The sequence below is a fragment of the Oncorhynchus kisutch genome, linkage group LG1 (assembly GCF_002021735.2).
Source record: "Oncorhynchus kisutch isolate 150728-3 linkage group LG1, Okis_V2, whole genome shotgun sequence".
In the NCBI taxonomy this organism is placed as follows: Eukaryota; Metazoa; Chordata; class Actinopteri; order Salmoniformes; family Salmonidae; genus Oncorhynchus; species Oncorhynchus kisutch.
Window position 1 is genome coordinate 16,850,547 of NC_034174.2, and position 14,952 is coordinate 16,865,498.

At 43.3% G+C, this 14,952-nt stretch overlaps 1 protein-coding gene across 5 annotated transcripts in view; it reads right to left on the reverse strand.

Annotated features, from left to right (window-relative positions):
• LOC109898396 (forkhead box protein J3-like) overlaps nt 1-14,952 on the reverse strand; it is a 163,038-nt gene that overhangs the window by 9,902 nt on the left and 138,184 nt on the right. For all 5 annotated transcript variants that reach the window (XR_004202704.1, XR_004202702.1, XR_004202700.1 and 2 more), the window contains exons 4-6: nt 9,527-9,610; nt 8,095-8,196; nt 2,785-2,916 (exon numbers count right to left, since the gene is read on the reverse strand). Coding sequence is in view for 2 of the 5 variants with exons in the window: in XM_020493365.2 (XP_020348954.1) it covers nt 2,785-2,916; nt 8,095-8,196; nt 9,527-9,610 (318 nt within the window). In the remaining 3 variants the exon portion in view is untranslated. The remainder of the gene's footprint in view (nt 1-2,784; nt 2,917-8,094; nt 8,197-9,526; nt 9,611-14,952) is intronic.

The following is a 14,952-nucleotide window of genomic DNA, read 5'->3' on the forward strand; positions in this document are numbered from 1 at the left end:
CAAGTTTTGAAGCAGCGTGCAATTGGGATTCTGACTGCAGGAATGTCCACCAGAGAATTAAATGTTCATTTCTCTACCATAAGCCACCTCCAATGCTCCTTCCCAGTCATTTGACTGATTTGTATAAAGAACTGGAACTCAGTAAAACTGTTAAAATAGTTGAATAATGCGTTTATATTTTTGTTCAGTACATTTTTTTGTGCAATAGATCAAGGCTTATATTTTAGTCCTGTCCACTAACCTAATTAAACCGCCAATAACCCATATTGAACATGTATAAGCAGCTAAATATCTGGTGTGTAAAGTGGTCACTCCTCAAACTAAACATCAACTACATGCCTTTGTCTTGATCGCTGCTTGCATCCTTCTCAAAAAGTATTACAAGAGAAACCAAAATCAACACAAAGCCAACACAATAGATGCAAAATGTATTTAAAACAAAAACACCAAAGCCTTGTACAAATAAGCAATCATTTTACCCATGTACAGTAGTGTGAGGGTCAATTTTATCCAATGGTGTATAAGAGTGCAGGCAATGTTGCCCTCTAACAAGACGGTCTAATAATGTTAATGATGAGAAAAACACATATGGAGAAATCACTATTCTATAACTGAGGCGGGACCTTGCATTTACATGAAGTAGACTAGATGTTTAAGAACAGTATATATCATGTATTGCAGCATCACAGAGGTAGCTTTCAAGCCATACCAGGTTTAACATGTGAAGGACACTAATAATGGAGCTATCACTTAAAGTAGTCTTGCTGTTAGAGTACACATTCTTTAACACAGCAAAGGGCTTTGCAGACATACTGGTGGGCTATAGTATAGATTGCCTTGCTATAGAATCCAGTCTGAGTCTGCCTGGCTGAAGTGAGGCAGTAAGAAACAGTCTGCTCTCAGCAGCAGCACTGGAGGGACATCCATCAGTCTGAACGGATCGATGCAGAGAGCCTGGAGCAATAGCACCCTGGGAAGCAGGAGGACACCACCAAAGAAGGGGGCATCTCTGGTGGGAAGGCATCACATGCAGCAGCTCTCTTTGTCTGCTCTCCAAGAGCGTGTACAGCTCTCACTTTCCCTCAACCCCCCCTGATATTCTGCGCTAGAGCACCAACCCCCCGACCTCTTTAGTCTCCCACTGTCTATAGCTCTTCTGAAGGGAAACTCCTGGGTCTCTCGGATCATATGAGATATACAGTAATTAACTGGCCTGGGGCACTGCCCTCAGAGTGGAGCTGATACACTATTTAAGTTCCAGGGTTACAGCTATCTACTGTGATAAGAGATTGGCATGCACTGCCTAAATTCCTTTATGTCTAAATGTGATACAGTGACAGTTATTTGTGGTGCTTGTTTGGTTTTAGCTGATGTATAGCTGAGGCACTGTGGTTAGAGATTGACATGCATGTTCTAAAAATCAATGGTTTTCAACTGGTTTTGCCTTAGGACCGAAATTGAACAAGGTTGTCTGTCTCAATCCAATATTCGCATTGCGAATTTTGTTACCAAAATGCAATCTGGAATTTATTTATTTTTTCTCTATATTGCTAGTAAATGTACCAATTAAAGTACAATGGAACAACAGTCCCACCTTTTTAATTATATTTCACCCATATTCTTGATGAAGAATGTTAAGCATGAAATACACAGAATCTCACTGGCAATAGACTACCGATAGGTACCTGCTGCGGGCCGACCCCACGTGGGGGTTCGTGATCTCTGATTGGCTCAAAGTCAAGTTGTTGGCCATCGGCAAGGATTGCGATTCTACAAGTATAATCAGCAGGTTCGTCACTACCGGATCGGCACGCAGCAGGTACCACTTTTGTTCTGGCAAGTACCCATCGGCCGTGAGATTATGGGAGCAAAGGAAAAAAGAAGAGGGCATTTTCTCTGTACATCCACGGATCAACCAGTCACACTTCATATGTAATGTAGGCTATGGGATGGAAGCAAGCTAAGTGCACAGACAATGCACACAACACTACATACTATCTAACCACTGTAGCTAGTATTGACATAATTGAATCACAACGGATTAGCTAATTTCCATGAAACAGCTGCCGAGTTAGTGCAGTGTCCTTAGCTAGGTAGTGCTAGTTAGAGAATATGCCAACTTGAGCTATCTAGCTAAACAATTGGCTATGGTCTGGCACTGACAGTATAAGATTATGGAGAGTGAATTAAATTGTTTCTTCGTCATCTTGCTAGGTAGTTATCTAGCGGTAGCCATTAGACAAGTATCAACAAGTTTTTAAAAAACAAAATAGCAACATTAGCAATACGCGTGGATATGCAATTACCAAACAACACTATTGATACCTTATGGTTTAGAGTATTTTAACTTTGCTGTGTGAACACAGGAAAACGTTTGACAATCCTACCAGTGTGTCTGAACTTTCAAGCTTACTGGTTTGAGACGATAAAATCAACCAAATCCACTAAATAGTGCTGCTAATAAATATTTTTTGAAAATAATATGATTGAACTATTTTACTTCAGAAGGTTCAATTATTTTAAAATATAGGTTCATTTAATTTCTACACACATTATACCTGGTTTTAGTCGTTTAAGTTCAGAATGGAGTATATTTAATACAAATAAATATATATTTTTTACTCAATCACATCCCATTCAAAACCTCCCGCAACCCACCAGCTGATAATCGCTGTTCTAAATGTTTAAGAACTGGGATCCTGTAGTTGTTTGTGTTGCTTGGTGTGTAGCAGTGTGTATAGCTGTAATACTGTGGTTAGAGGTTGCAGCAGTGTGAGCTCTTACCGGTGTGTAGCTGTGCACGCTGCTGCCCACACTGTTTAAATTGACGGAGGCCAGACTCTGGTCAGACAGGCTGTTGTTAAGGCTGCTTCTTGGGCTGTCACTCCCATCCTGGTCTGGGTTGTATAATGCCACCTGAAATAAGAAGAGGCTGTGTTAGCTTTTCTTGCATACCGCACATCACACAACCTAGAGATACACCAACAGGGTTTGACGAATAGCTGCATGCCAAATACAATCATTATCATTGATGGTGAATCACCATTTGCCCAAATAATGGCTGGGGATGGGTTTTGTTCCGTAACAAACTGAATTTGGTTTGTGTGCGTGTGGTTGTGTGTCTAGGAATTCGATACCTGTGTGTGTATGCAAAGCATTTGTGTACTGGATGTTATCAGTGCGCTTTTTTTGGACTAACAGGGTAGCTGGCCAGGAACATATTTTCTGAAGCTCCACAGCTACCCGAGCCACAGGGGCTCCTTCTGAATAAGTGTCCAGGTAAAGGCTCTTCTCTCTAGGAATGTAAGGGAGGGTGTCCCTTTTTCAATAATAAAAAACAACTAAAGGTCACACTACTGGCCGTGTCAGACCCATCTGCTCACAGATCGCAGGTTTGGGACAACAAAGGTCTTCAATTCAACAGAGACCCTGACCTTTCAATACAGCAATGCAAGCAACCAGAGCACTGCAACGTGACCATCTTCATTATTATCATCTGAAAAGGCTTTGCTAAAGAAAAAAATGGTGTATTGTGGTGTCACACAACAGACTGCTATTAAGTAGCACTGGTGGTAGAAACAATCTGGCAATGAATATAATGAGATCCGGAGAGAATAGACGTGCATTCATTTTTTTCCATTTTGTGAAACGGAAAGAATGTGTGGAATGGCAGCTATGCGAGCGATGCTACTGGCTGGTGTGTGTAACAGGGCAGGGATTGGCAGCAGCACTAACAGCCTGGATGGTGCTGGTGCTGTGTGCTCAGTCTTGCCCAGTGTCCGGTCAGGGCTCTCTGCTCATCAGGCTGAGTGGCTGTGGTCCTGCCTGCACCCTCTCTCCTAGTCCAACACACAGCAGCAGCAGGACATGAAGGCTGCTCTGCATTCTGAGGCCAGAGAGAAGTCTAGGCCTGACTGACCTCCAGATCTGAGCTCAAATAGTAATTGTGCTTGATTGAGCTTGCCTGGCACAATGGAACCAATGGAATAATCACAAAAGTGAAAACCCAGTAAATCCGTCATGCTCAATCATCCGTTCAGTGTTTGAAAGAGAACATACCATTTGAACCCAGATCTGGCTGCTGCCCTCTGTTACTGTTATATAGGCAGTCTGAGTACAGCCACTGACTAGTGCTGAGCAATTTACCCACATTTTTTTGGGGGGTGGGGGGTTATTAAACAACTAATTGACAAATGTCAGTTCAATTACTTGAATTCCATAGTAGCTAATTACCACGTTTCTGTGCTGAAATAGGTAGACTATTTGCCTAATGAAAAACTACAACTCCCTTCAGCCCAGCGTCCCACAGTTCCTTCTTTTTCTCCAGAGAGAAACCAAATCATTCATAAGATACATTTAGTCAAGAACTTTCTGGGATGCTGGGTTGAAGGGAGTTGTAGATTTCATTAGGCAAATGTATGACCTAGTTCAGCGTAGAAACATGGTAATTAACTACGATGAACAGAATCATTTGTGTCTGTTCTTCCCGGGTAGGACAGAGACGGCTAGCCGACACAGACCACATGAGAATGCACACAACACAATAATGAGAGGGATAGAGACAGTTCTTGTGGTAGCTCTACCCGATTGATAGTGTGAGTAGTTGCTCATAAGCGGTCTTGAAAGTATGCCATATATACTTTGAAGAACTTAGTCAAATGATTGTCAGACAGCTATGAAGCATACATAAGCAGCTACTAGCTAGCAAGCTAGCCTAGCTAAATAGGAGGACTCAAAGACAGTACAGTATGGGGAGCACAGAGAACGTTTGTCTGGCTAGCTGCTTTAGAAGAGAAGAGATGGCTTTAAAGAAGGAAAAATAATAAAGCCATAAAATAAAAACCAAGTAATACACACAACTGAAATATTATTTCATAGTAATGTCCTCTTTTTCTATTGATGTCTACCCAATGTGGAACTGACAAAGACAAGAGTGTTTTCAATGTTTTGGCAATTCACTATTTTTGGCTTTGGAATTTCCACTAAAATAATTTGTCATTATTTCATAATGCATTTAATGTTGAAAAGGTTAATCAAAACTGAAATCCGCAATAATTTTTTTATAACCAAACTTGTCCTCAAAAGCACTAATCCTGACACACAGCACTCTCCCTCAGTAGTGTGTCATTGTGGGCTCTCACTCAGCCAGAGAATGACACAAAAACGTTGTGCTTTAATAAGTCAGAGGAGAGTGTGTTGGATCCAGTGTTGTAGTGAATGTGTGGTGGGGGAAGGGGATGAAAGCCAAGCTAATTAGTCGACTCTTGCCTTCCACCACTCAGTGTGGGCTTGGCTCCAGTGTTCATTAGCGTGAAGGAGGAAATCAATGAGCAGCTAAGACTGAGGGCTTAGGCACGTCTGAAAATCAGCACTACAATGCTAATCAAACAGCACGCTGTAGAAATATAAATGTTACATGTAATGAGCGGGTTTTAGCCTTAAACCACCAATCTATTTTTACTCCCCTCATCCAGTGTGATGATTTCCAGACCTCACTGCTCTGTGGTTTACACAGACCCCAGAGTCAAGACGCCCACTCGACCAAAACTCAGTCATCATGTCTCTCACACACACGCAAAGTCATCCAGTCCCACAAAGACAAGCATGCTCACACAGGCAGGAGCTCCTGCCACAGTAAATCCTGATGCGTATTTGGTGCTAGCAACGAGCAGGAGTTAGTGTGTGTTCTATTCTTAGCAGTAAATTAAGTAAAAAGCCAGGTGTGTCTTTTACATAAGACTCTAATCTGGAGCATGAGACTTGGATTATGAAATCAAAGCGAGATTCACCCAGATGTCTTTAACAATGCCTGCCAGGGTTCAGCAGAATCCCTGCTCACAGGATTTAAGAGGGAGAAAGAAAAGCAACGGCAGACTTTTCCTCAGTAAACACACTTCTTCCTACAATCCCCCTTCCTTTATCACGCTCTAGTGCCAGACTTCTGTCTCATTCACAACCACTGCAAACAGCTACCTCAGAATAGACCAGAGAAAAATGTTTTAAAACGCGTGTGTGTGTGTGTGTGTGTGTGGTGAGAGAGAGAGAGAGAGAGGATGAAAGGCAGGGGAGACTTGAGGCACGTCTAACAGACCGTGTTTGGATTCTCACTGGTTCTGTAGTCCTGACAGTCCCATTGGCCTCTCAGAGAAGGCAGGAACATGAGAGATAGAGATGGAAAATAGAGAAAGAGGGAGAGGGAGAGAAAGAGGGAATTCCTGTGGTTTGGCACAGTGCACCAAAAGAGGCGTGGCCAGTTGTATGTTTACAGTGTAACACAGTGAGAAACAAGCTCTCTCAGGAGTAGGGCTCAGATCTGCTGCTGCTTCTCCACTTTATCATAGCAACAGTTACAATCAGGAGAACAAAAGACACACACAAACACAGCCCCGCTGTAACCTTGCCTGAAGCAGGGATGTTGTTTTCCTTGATTCTTGTGTGTGAAATCAAACTGTTGTTATCTATGGAGGATGTCCGTGTTAAATGACCAACTGAGGTTTGAAACCTCAATTTTCACAGCAAATCGATGGCAAGTGATTATTTGTTGAGATGAGAGCAGGGAAGACGTGTGTGTTTTATAGGGGCTCAGCCTAGCCCGTCTCACACGCCAAAGACAGTCCTCCTACCGAAAGGGCAGACACACACCACTCCCCCTTACTGCACAGACACGCGGTTCTATCCTAGTGAGGCCCTAAAATGTATTTCCTTTCAAAATCCTATTTTCCCTAAGCCCAAAACCTAAACCCCAAAATAGCCTTTGTTCTTGTCGGGATGTGGGAAACGTCCCAACGAGGGAGAATTGTCCTCGTTTTACTATCCTTGTGGGGACTTCAGGTCTCCACGAGAGTAGAAGAGCAAGACCACACACACCCTCCTCTTCTCACACATCCCACCCTCAAGTACTCTTCCCCAAAGCACCCCCCCCCCCCCAGTTTATATAAAAAAAAACAGTATTTTCTTTATGCCCACTGCAGTAAATGAATGAGCAACTCTTGCAGGTTACTCCAGAGAGCTGCCCCCACTGGGCCCAGAGGAGAGGGCTTAAGGTTAAAAAGCCTATTTCAATTTCAGAGTGAACAGCGTATTCAACGCCAACAGCTTGCAGTCCCTGTGGCTTCTCCCGCTCTTTCTCTGCAGTGAGGGTTATACGGCAACACAGTACTGTCTCGCCAGGCTACCCAGACTCCTCCAGCCAAACATTACGGCACGCCCGTAGGCGTTAGTTTCTTCTCCACAACGAATCTGGATCTAAGTACATGCCTGACCCCTTCCTTCGGGGATGTGTGATTGGTCCAGAAGAAGCAAGGATAAAGCGGCAGTTTGACTTTGATACTCCGATTTGTTAGAGACGATCAAATGGATTACTTTGTTTAGTACAACACCCCTCATCACCACAAACGACTTCAATAAGGACTTTAGTGTGAGTCGTCAGGCTAGGCAACCCAACCACATCTCATGGACAGACCAGACCACTGGGCATCTTCCATGAACTTTCAGGTGTGTGTACAGTAGTGTTGTCATTTTTGTATTATTATTATTATAAAAAAATGTTAACCTTTATTTAACTAGGCAAGTCAGTTAAGAACAAATTCTTATTTTCAATCACGGCCTAGGAACAGTGGGTGCCTGTTCAGGGGCAGAACGACAGTTTTGTACCTTGTCAGTTCAGGGGTTTGAACTTGCAACCTTCCAGTTACTAGTCCAACGCTCTAACCACTAGGCTACCCTGCCGCCCCATGACACCAGATTTTTGATTTCAATACCAATACCAGGGTTATCATCACGATACTCAATACAATACTCAACTACCATACTCAACATCAATATCGTATTGAACAGAATGAGTAATCCCCTGTTGTGACGCTGTGTGTGTGTGTGTGCGCATATCCATCGATACAGTGTTTCTTGTGCTGCAGTGCAGCTGTGTGTTACAGCGTGAGATGTACTGTAGTGTGTGTGTGTGTGTGTGTGTGTGTGTGTATATCCCGGTTGAGTGCTGCTCTCAGTGAGGAACAAGCTGTGGGTGGGTGGGCGGGCAGAGGGAGGAAGGAGGGGTCAGGGTGGTGCAGTGTGTGCAGGTGCATGCTGGGTAGTTACCTTGTTAGTCACAGTGTTGATTGCCAGAGTTGGAGAGGCACTTCCAGAGATCATACAGTCCATTCCCAAAGTCTCCGACTCCAGGGTGTACGGTGTGGAAGCCTGGGGGAGGGAGGCAAAACTATTACTTTTATCTAATTATCAAATATAGGACCACTAAAATATTCACCCTTAACTAATTCTAAGAATAATACATAACCTCAAGCCATAAGTACAAAGGCATAGGTTTTAACACTCATATGTTGCAGTGTTTGTTGGGAAGCTAGTTTTCCTTCCAGGCAAGAGGGAGGAATGCAGGTCTCTAGTATGTAAAGTACACCAGGACCATTTATAAATAACAAAAGCAGCAACACCTTTATTTAGGTCACATTTGAAATATTTCCTGAGGAGATGAAGAGAAGAGCCCCCATTGCTCTCTGCGAGTCGCGGGCGCTCCGCTGGGGGAGATAACTCCACCACGCCTGTCTGCCAAAACTGCTTACTGTAAGAGGATTGGCTGGCAACAATACCAATTTTAATTCACGATAAACATAAATGAGATTTCACAAAGTCACAATTTTCTAAATGTCAGACTTAATGGGATGCCTTTTAGGCCAACAGTCCCATCTGTAGTACGGGAGGATAGTGTGCATGTGTCATACTAACAACATACATGCACAAACCTGAGGGTGGGAGAATAGTGCGTGATTTCTGTGCATTTGTTTTGCTTTAGAATTACACACCAATGACTATATTTAAACTCATTTACACACAAACACACAGGTGTAGGTACTGTATAGAATAGGATGTGCACCTCTCCCTCCTGCTCCCCATCTTAGAACCACAGACATCCACGTGGCTGGTTAACTGAGTGAGTGGGTCTTTGTGTCTGTATGTCTTGTAGCGGGACAGACTGCCGCCTGCAGCAGCCAGGAAGAGATGGATGGATGCCTCAGAGCCAGGTCAATCTGGGCAGTTTACTAAACCAGTGAGGCTGTGCGTTACACTGGACATGACTCATACATAATTAAAGACAAAAGCTCCCGCTCAGAATGAACAGCCAGTGCACATTAATTGATGTTTGTAAAAAAATAAAAAATAAATAAAAAAAGACTGCAGAATGCAATGTATGTAAGTAACAGCAGCCTGGGGCACAGCTTATTAATGAGGAGCCTGCTACAAGACAGACTCATCCAGAGACAGTTACATAAAGGGAGGAGAAACTCCTACTGCGTGTGAGTGAGACAGTATACAGGAGAGAGAGGCAGAGGTCTATCGGCGAGAGATTGAACATAAAGAATATCTGTATGTGAAGACTTTGTATGATATGGTTACCCAATTCTCCACATGAGCGCACTCATCATTACTGGCGATGGCATTGTTTAAGAGAGGGTATCTACATGTGTAAAACACAAAGCTTCAGGGGAAGATGTGGCGTGTCTGGAGGACTCACCCGCTCTCCGGACCGCGGCCTCTTCTTTGGCCGTGTGGGCAGGGCGTCCTCCTTTGGGTTGGTGTCGATGGCCCAGTAGGAGCCCTGTGGAGAGAGGGACCACGGTAAAGAACACTCAATGCCCTGCCTGGCCTGATGCCCACAGGAACGTTAGCGTTGGACATGAAGGATTCATGAGGACATGAAGGATTCATGAGATCTTTGTGGGCTATACTCAGCCTTGTCTCAGGATGGTAAGTTGGTGGTTGAAGATATCCCTCTAGTGGTGTGGGGTCTGTGCTTTGGCAAAGTGGGTGGGGTTATATCCTTCCTGTTTGGCCCTGTCCGGGGGTGTCCTCGGATGGGGCCACAGTGTCTCCTGACCCCTCCTGTCTCAGCCTCCAGTATTTATGCTGCAGTAGTTTATGTGTCGGGGGGCTGGGGTCAGTTTGTTATATCTGGAGTACTTCTCCTGTCCTATTCGGTGTCCTGTGTGAATCTAAGTGTGCGTTCTCTAATTCTCTCCTTCTCTCTTTCTTTCTCTCTCTCGGAGGACCTGAGCCCTAGGACCATGCCCCAGGACTACCTGACATGATGACTCCTTGCTGTCCCCAGTCCACCTGGCCATGCTGCTGTTCCAGTTTCAACTGACCTGAGCCCTAGGACCATGCCCCAGGACTACCTGACATGATGACTCCTTGCTGTCCCCAGTCTACCTGGCCATGCTGCTGCTCCAGTTTCAACTTCCACCTGACTGTGCTGCTGCTCTAGTTTCAACTGTTCTGCCTTATTATTATTCGACCATGCTGGTCATTTATGAACATTGAACATCTTGACCATGTTCTGTTATAATCTCCACCCGGCACAGCCAGAAGAGGACTGGCCACCCCACATAGCCTGGTTCCTCTCTAGGTTTCTTCCTAGGTATTGGCCTTTCTAGGGAGTTTTTCCTAGCCACCATGCTTCTCCACCTGCATTGCTTGCTGTTTGGGGTTTTAGGCTGGGTTTCTGTACAGCACTTTGAGATATCAGCTGATGTACGAAGGGCTATATAAATAAATTTGATTTGATTTGATTTGATTCATATCTCCAGACAAAGGGTAAAGGAATCAGAGGCTTTTCTTTGGGACTGACACAATAGGGCTTTAACAAATGCTATTAAAACACAATCCAAGAGTAAACAGTGGTGTGTGATAAGTGTGTGTGTGGCTTTGTTTTATATTGGTGGGAGCTGTGTTGTGTGGCGAGGCTTCTCCTCGTCTGTGATGCTCTATGGTTAGACAGTGGCTGGTGAAATGCTAAGCTACTCCTGAAGCAGTGCTTCCTCAGTCTCAGGTAGTGTAGGTAGCCAACTGTAGCTGGGCTGGGAGCTGGAGCAACGTGTTGGCTTTCTGCCCAGGTCTGAGCCCGGCTAATCAAGGAGAGAATAGACCTGCTGGCTCTGGGGCTGCAGCTGCATTATTTAGCTCTGTATTCAGCCTCATTTCATTTATTTTTCAATGGTGTTCCTCCCTGAAGCCACATGCAACACATGATATGAAATATTTCATATTAATCCTGATAAGATCTCAATTGCCAAGGGAAAGTGAGATCAGGACTTTTACAATTCTTCCTAAGCAGAGAGAAATCATTTCAATATATTTTTTTAAATTGTCAGTCTGGACAACAGAAGAGAGGTACAGTTTCAACAACCTGTGTCTAATGTAATCCATACAATAAGGTGCACCATACGCCAGTCACAGTACTACTGCCATCTAAAGCACCATTCTGGGTTTTATTCCTGGCTTTTATTTTGAAACACTGCAACAACAATACAATGTTGAGCAAATATGTTTTATATTTTCAAAGCTTGGGGTCGATTAGCATTTCCCTCAGAGGGAGAATAATTCACAGTGCAACCAACCAGAGATAGACATCCCATAATAATATATGTCTGAAGTAAATCCCATTATACTCTCAGCTCTGTAGCCCAATTCCATTGTTGGTATATTTGGTGTTGTCGTCTTCAGTGTAAAAGGCTGAGAGTAACAGACAGAGAAACGTCTGAGGACATCTGAAGGTGAGCTGCCTGAACTCTGTGTTATGATCATAGCAACTGTTTTAGGGGTTCAATTAGAGTTCCTGGTAGACTAAAAATCACTGTCCCGGTAGAGAGCCGGGCTGGGTGGCGTTTCTTTTAATTAAGCAAAAAATCTAAGCACAAACCCTTGGGAAGGGAGTTTCTGCATTTCTCCACACGCCCCCATGAGACTCGATGGGGGGGGGGGGAACTATTTCAAGAGTTCTTAAATGATTCACAAATACACTGCATCATAGCGAAGCCTGGCAAGTCAAGTGTGTGTGTGTCGATATTGTAAGCTCCAACTATTCGGTCTCTAAACAAAGGCCATGATGACCGTGTAATGATTTCACCAGAAGCACTGTTTAACTGTTATACCTTCAATCAAAAAGGAAGCTGACTTTCCCTCCCTACAGTACGCATGTCAAAATCACGTTCTCTGGTTTCCCCATCTCAGTCTAGATTAGGTACAGGACATGGAATATGCAGTACACTTAGCATTCCCTACCAGTTAAAGGCCAGTGCAGTCAAAAATGTGATTTGCCTGTGTACCAGTCATAAGTAGTGCCAATCAGTTGTGTTGTGACCAGGTAAGGAAAGGGAGATACCTAGTCAGTTGTACAACTGAATGCACTCAACTGAAATCTGCCTTCTGCTTTTAACCCAACTCCTCTGAATCAGAAAGGTGCGGGGGGCTGCCATAATTATTTTTTCTTTCCGAGATGGCAGCGCAGTAGGACGTGTCTTAGCCCATGTAAATAGGTGGTCTTTATCGTATACATCTTAATCTCGCTTTCTATCTATGAAATAAATCTACTTCCTGCAAACTGCCTCAACAAATATGGTGCGGATCTGCTATTTTTATTCCTTAAAATGAACTTCCACCAGGAGCTAGCCAGCTAACTAGCTACTAGTCTTTGTTAGCCACGGCTAGCGGTCCTCGCCTTGTACACACACACACACTGGGGCAAAAAAAGTATTTAGTCAGCCACCAATTGAGCAAGTTCAACTCCCTACAAAGATTTTCTATGGGGTTGAGATCTGGAGACTGGCTAGGCCACTCCAGGACCTTGAAATGCTTCTTACGAAGCCACTCCTTCGTTGCCCGGGCGGTGTGTTTGGGATCATTGTCATGCTGAAAGACCCAGCCACGTTTCATCTTCAATGCCCTTGCTGATGGAAGGATGTTTTCACTCAAAATCTCACAATACATGGCCCCATTCATTCAAAAACAGCCCCAAAGCATGATGTTTCCACCCCCATGCTTCACAGTAGGTATGGTGTTCTTTGGATGCAACTCAGCATTCTTTGTCCTCTAAACACGACGAGTTGTAATTCTCCCAATCTTCTTCTGGATCATCCAAATGCTCTCTAGCAAACTTGTGTCCCCCTGCTTACTGGCTTAAGCAGGGGACACATCTGGCACTGCAGGATTTGAGTCCCTGGCGGCGTAGTGTGTTACTGATGGTAGGCTTTGTTACTTTGGTCCCAGCTCTCTACAGGTCATTCACTAGGTCCCCCCGTGTGGTTCTGGGATTTTTGCTCACCGTTCTTGTGATCATTTTGACCCCACGGGGTGAGCTCTTGCGTGGAGCCACAGATCGAGGGAGATTATCAGTGGTCTTGTATGTCTTCCATTTCCTAATAATTTCTCCCACAGTTGATTTCCTCAAACCAAGCTGCTTACCTATTGCAGATTCAGTCTTCCCAGCCTGGTGCAGGTCTACAATTTTGTTTCTGGTGTCCTTTGACAGCTCTTTGGTCTTGGCCATAGTGGAGTTTGGAGTGTGACTGTTTGAGGTTGTGGACAGGTGTCTTTTATACTGATAACAAATTCAAACAGGTGCCATTAATACAGGTAACGAGTGGAGGACAGAGGAGCCTCTTAAAGAAGAAGTTACAGGTCTGTGAGAGCCAGAAATCTTGCTTGTTTGTAGGTGACCAAATACTTATTTTCCACCATAATTTGCAAATAAATTCATTAAAAATCCTACAATGTGATTTTCTGGATTTTTTCCTTCTCATTTTGTCTGTCATAGTTGAAGTGTACCTATGCTGAAAATTACAGGACTCTCATCTTTTTAAGTGGGAGAACTTGCACCAATTGGCTGACTAAATACTTTTTTGCCCCACTGTGTGTGTGTGTGTGTGTGTGATATGTATATATATATATATATATATATATATATATATATATATATATATATATATATATATATATATATATATATATATATATATATATATATATATATACACACACTATCTATACCTTGAGGTTGGAATAATACTTTGAGACTGAAAAGACATGATGCCCTGTGTTAGAGCTATTTGAAAAGACTGCCTGCAACATCAGCCTGTTTCGGTGAGATGGCGTTTTGGTTTTCTATGGTGACATTAACATGCAGTAAATTAGTTAATAGACCAATAAAGAGTTCCAATCCTCTCCGCCAATAACAGCCAATTTTCAGTTCTCCCTTCCCCACTCCCAGACAGTCTAAGCTAAATTCTTGTTGATAAATTGCTTTTCTCAGAAGCCATTTCTTTATTTTTTTGACCATTTTCATTTGACAGAATCCCAGTTAGGTACTGAAATTGTTTAGTTATGAATTTGACCCCCCTACCGCTAATTGGGCAACTTTTGATAACGCTTTCTTGTCTCAGTGAGGGAAATGCTGTAAATGACGAGGACTCAATGTATTTTGAAAAATGAGACGTTGAGGATCATAATAAATACTGCTTTGATGTAATACAAGCAAGCCACACACCAGTGAGTCCAAATGTGCACGTCACATTTCCATATAAAATACAGTGTCAACGTTTATGATCACTATGTTTGATGTAGTTACAAGATGACATGAGGTCATATCCTGGGTTGTCCTGAACAGAATTAGCCTGTTTGTTGTATTAAGAAAATTTGCCACCTTACATCTGAACGCACTCATGACTTCATTCTATGCGCACCAAAATTACTAATCTGTCTCTCTGAATTGCCTACTGAAAGCCTAAACAATAAGATCGTATTTTAGAATTTAACTAGTCATGTTGGCAATAGAACAAGCAGTAAAATTATGCCCACATGACCCAGATTGCGATTTATAATGGACTGTTTATGGATTGGGTAAACAACAAGTTATTGTGTGAAGTCGGGGATACAGGGCTGTGAACCAAGAAAAATGTGCTTGTGTAGTTCCTCCACGGCACTGCTAGGAGAGCTTTAAAAAAGCACCTTCTAGTTGAAAACTGAGTCATGAAAGTGCATTGAAATTATTTAGAAACTCAGCACACTTGGTGAGGTGTGTGACAACTTGGAAACCTCTTACTCAAACCCTTGTCATTTTTATGTCTTATGTTGTACCTACCCCAAATTCCCCAAGAATATTCTTGT